The sequence below is a fragment of the Dipteris shenzhenensis genome, chromosome 8 (genome assembly GCF_047967505.1).
Source record: "Dipteris shenzhenensis isolate YYH24624 ecotype China chromosome 8, Dip_SZ_1.0, whole genome shotgun sequence".
NCBI classification, from domain to species: domain Eukaryota; kingdom Viridiplantae; phylum Streptophyta; class Polypodiopsida; order Gleicheniales; family Dipteridaceae; genus Dipteris; species Dipteris shenzhenensis.
Window position 1 is genome coordinate 2,520,766 of NC_141603.1, and position 4,659 is coordinate 2,525,424.

Below are 4,659 nucleotides of genomic sequence, written 5' to 3' on the forward strand. Positions count from 1 at the left end.
TGTAGCTGGAGGAAGCCAAGGCAATCATTCTAGGGAAAGCTCAAGCATGAAGGGAGAGTGGAGCCATTGAATTGATTTATAGCCATGTTGGAGGAGGGTAAAAAGCACACACAAGCGGCTTTAGCGCCTTGCTCACAAACGAACACGTGAGACTTGGATGAGCGATCGGAAAGCTTGAAGTCATTTGAAGAGTTGGAGGAAGCCAAGGCAATCATTTTAGGGAAAGCTCAAGCATGAAGGGAGAGTGGAGCCACTCAATTGATTTATAGCCATGTTGGAGGGGGGTTAAAAGCACACACAAGCTAAAGGCTCCTAATAGCCATCTAAAAGTAGAGGTTAAAAATTTTAGAAATTCCTAATAAAAATTCCTTAAAACCTAAGAATAATCACAAAACTCCCACCCAACACCATCCTAAAGGAGAGCCATGCTAATAAAGGCAGGGAGCTACTTTTTATTGTTAAGCTGGTGGGTCAATGGTTTTGTGGGCATTACAGTATGAGCTTTATTCGCTGACTTACAACTCCAGTGAGTCCACAAGCAGCGATCAGTTACACAGAATGGGCATCACGGATTCGAAGTTCAACCCTCCTGAATCGGTATGCAGAAGCAAGAATGTGAACTTGTCTTGGAACGATCCGAGTGAAATGGGCCATGAGTGGTCGCACTATTTATTCGTTTTATTGTGGCATGGCAGGGTTCTGCCGATGGCATCACAACCGTGACCGATAAGGCTGAAGAAATCAATGTTCACTTGGAGAAGTTGAAAACACTACAAATTGTAAGTATATAATCTGCCTTGCAAGATGGGAAAAGCCGAACATAATTTCTTAATTTAACTCTCATAAGATTTTGCATTAGCAATCTGAAATGTGACATGCACAAGACTTTTCCAGGCTGCACCTGTTCTGAAATCGGTTCCAATCGAAAATAGTCTGAACAACTTGCTTTTAAGACGCCCATTGTCACAAACGCATGCTGGTGAATACGGTACATTCTTGGGCTTGATTTCATTAACCCTACAGTCTTTGAATAACCATACCAACATTTGGTAATTCTTTCAATCCGTATTGCCTATTTGGTGGTTCGACTGCGTGTGAGGTTGTACGTTACTTTTTAATGTACAGGTTCTCTGGACCCAACAACTACAGCATCATTACTCACTTTGTATCAGGAGTGGCAGAGAGTCACTTCTGAAAAGATTAACAAAAATCAGGTAGCTCTGACATATTGCCACTTTTATTGTGCAGAAAATGTTGGCGGTATTATTTTGAATCATGGGGGTCTTTGGTTTAAGACGAGTTTTCATATTCCTTCATCAGATGAAGATATTTAGTGAGACCTACGTGCGTTGTGTACATGAGCTCGCAGCCAGGCTCTATTTTTAGTATAAGAAGCGAGCGACACTGACCTACTGAGAGTTACCTTTCAAAAACGGACACATGTATGTTTCAGGGCATGAGAACGCCTTCCTGCCTCCTTGACACAAAGCCTAGTTTTAACTTCGTGACAGTTACCCACAAGGTCTAAAGCCATAAATCTTGGTGTAGCGAGGAGATAGAGAGGCAGTGATACGGCACCTGACTGTCATCTTTGGTTCCAAGAAGTACATTGGTTGGGCATAGTGGGATTGTGGCTTAGCCATGTCCTTGGGGGTCATGGACAAGAGTATGTCAGCTGCTTGAGGGGCATCACAAGGCCTTGTTGCATGTGAAAGGAGCAAAACAACGTATAGAGGAGACTGAGGCACCATCTTAGATGCCTGGAGAGAGGGCCTATGGCACAGGATGGGACACTTTGGGCAGGATGGGAGTCCTTCCTAGAGTTTGATGCATTGCTTACTGCTATAGGCTGGGAGAGGTTTGGTGCTTCTATAGTCTTCACATATGTTCTACAGTATAAGTTCTGGCAAGGGCCTGAGTTCACAGAGAGTTGCATGCCAAGAGAACCAAGCTGTCATGAGGGTCTCGCATCACTGCCAGAATACGATGTCTGGGAGATAATGGCTGGAGTCACAGCAGTGCATATTTAGGTTGCATGTTGCAACCTTTTGATGGGAGGCACGACCACGGAGCATTGTCAATTTACTGCAAGGGTTGGCCTACACGTATCTTTGATATGCTCACGGATCAATGAAAAGATTGATTGTATAGTCCACCACACTGGCTGTTGGCACATTCTCTTGGGTTACGTTAGGTAGTGAGCCGAAACTCTGAGAAGCAGCCTGCAAAGCAGCTGGTCTCTCTTTCTTGTCAGTGCCCTTGCAGAGAGCTGATCCTCCATGTAATTTTAATGCATAAGTTAGAAGTTTGTTAGAAACAATCTTGATAGCGTTGGATGGGAAAGGCAGTGGCTGGGTAGTGACACATGGCAGCATTGACATGCTTTTAAAAAAAACTTTCTACACATGGTGGCATTGAGAAGGAAAAGGAGGAATAAAATCCGCCAGAGTTTTGTTGGCTATGATGAAGGATCTTGCAATCTCCAACTAGAGCAATCAAAGGGTGTACAGATGAGAGAGAGGGATGAACAGATTGAAAATGGAGAAAAGGTATTGAATTGTTTTAGTGGTACAATTGGACAAAGGAGAGAGGGTCTACAACAGGTCTTCTGCTTCCTCCCTATCGCATGATTGTCTTGTCATAGCATGTGACAGGTACAAGGGGGTTTGAGGGGACGGAGATAAGGCACGAGGGTTGCATTGATTGGTGGTGTTTACCTGCTGGTGGTAGCACCACAGTTTAAAGATGCTGAATTTTAGGCATATACACTATTCTATCAAAAGCTTGTCTATGGATTTCATATTGACAGTTGGTGGTAATCTTTCATGCAGGAGGATTTAGGAAACAAAATAGATGTCGTGGAAGCATTGGCAATGAAACTGCTTCAGCGTTTGAATTTTACACTTTGCGTAATGAGAACAAGTGCAGCTGATTTAGAGGATGGTATGTAGAGCGGCTTTTTTCCCCTTACAGTTCAGTCCGATGTTCAATGCTGAGTACTTTCTTCAGAGTTTTATGTTGAGCTTGTTTTACTTTTAAATATTTTTTCCAGTGCATGCCACAAAGGTGGAATTGGGTGAGATGAAGGGTAAGTTGAAAGAGGTACTTGAGAATTACGAGGCTCTTCACAAGAGGATAGACACAGAAGGACCAGAATTTCTTAAAGCTACTGCCAAGCCATTTGCAATGAATGATATAAACAAGAGAGGCCATCCATTCAAGAAAGCATCTGGAACTTCATTGTTGAGCTAATGTTATGCTTGTTTCTGAGGCAAGCTTTTTAATGTTAAAAGTGTTTCAATGAGAGTCACCAGAACTTTCCTATTCGTTGCATGTATGGAGCTTCTTATCTATTTTGGAAAGATTTACGATTGAACAAGAGGAATAAGTAGGTTTCTCCTTTTGTGAACTCTTGTGTGCACGTAAGGGAGGTTTGTCCTGAACGCATGCTTTTTCAAACATGTTCACACTTTAAACATACTACAATGGTTGCTAAAAAGATAGATTTACACAGCATCTTGGATATCATATTTGTGAATAACTTCTCTGGCCTCATGTGGCAAGAAAATCTTAACATGTGATTGAGGCAAGCAAAAAAATAGTTAGGGGTGGAGCGCCTACAATAAAACATTGTAAATGTGGAGATATTTCCTCAAATGGAGATTTTATAAATGGTCTATGAGATCAGTCAAATTAAAATGTCTGCTCCAAGAGAGCCTAGATGCTTCTTGTATACATTTGGCAACAACAAAATTGTTGTCAAGCCCTAGAGTGTTGACAAAAGCTCAGTACGAAGACCTTTGTATACATGGATGCTCAATTATGTGTGGGTGTGTGGATATCTATGCATGAGAGCATTTGTCAGGAGATAGAGACTGCACATTATGTTGTGTTTTCAGAGGATGAGTTTGGGTATGTTCCTAGATTCATCTAGATATACGATTGTTGTCAAGCCTCATCTTAACTCACATGGAGTATACAACAACAAAAACAATGACAATTTCATCTGAAATTTTGAGAGCTATGTGGGATAAGGGGACAAATTGTCTTCTCTTGCTCGTATTAAGATTCAACTGTGTAGAGAAGGATTGTCAGGCCTTTCCACTGTATCCAATTTGCTTCTTATCCTATGTTCCGTGTTGGTCTCTTCTAGGTAAATTCTTTGAATCACACCTTTGTTTTCTTTGTTGGGGGGCGGTGAATTACTGACTTTTACCTCATATAGGTGTACTAGAACGAGTCGAGACTACTTACATAGGAGCAACAATGCATGTGCGTTGTTTACTCACAAATGCTATACTTGAGCACAGTGGAAGTGCTTGTTCTAACATTACAGCAAAATATTTTTGTTAGTGTACATGAAGTTAAGCAACATGCATCCCTTACAATGAATTTCAATTGTTCATACAGAGAGAAGATGCATGTGGTGTCAATGGAATTTTTATTCATCGGCACTGTTGATTGAACTTACAATGCAGCCTAATTTGTTCTCCACAAGTGGACAGAAATGTTATAGTCATGAATAGGTGCCCACAATGTTGGAAAAATGGGTTTTTGAATTAATTGGAGGGAGCATGATGCCAAATTAACATAAGCGTATCGAAGGAATTGATTGTGATGGCCGATTAAGCTCTGAATGAATGATAAATTAAGCTCAAT

At 41.4% G+C, this 4,659-nt stretch overlaps 1 protein-coding gene across 1 annotated transcript; it reads left to right on the forward strand.

The window, feature by feature from the left end:
* Positions 1 to 398: 398 nt before the first annotated feature.
* LOC147898958 (uncharacterized) lies at positions 399 to 3,499 on the forward strand. The gene is made up of 6 exons (XM_087378202.1): positions 399 to 597; positions 696 to 779; positions 895 to 988; positions 1,126 to 1,214; positions 2,832 to 2,943; positions 3,053 to 3,499. Exons 1-6 carry the CDS (start codon positions 475 to 477, stop codon positions 3,250 to 3,252), a joined length of 702 nt encoding a protein of 233 aa, XP_087234328.1. The 5' UTR covers positions 399 to 474; the 3' UTR covers positions 3,253 to 3,499.
* Positions 3,500 to 4,659: the final 1,160 nt, after the last annotated feature.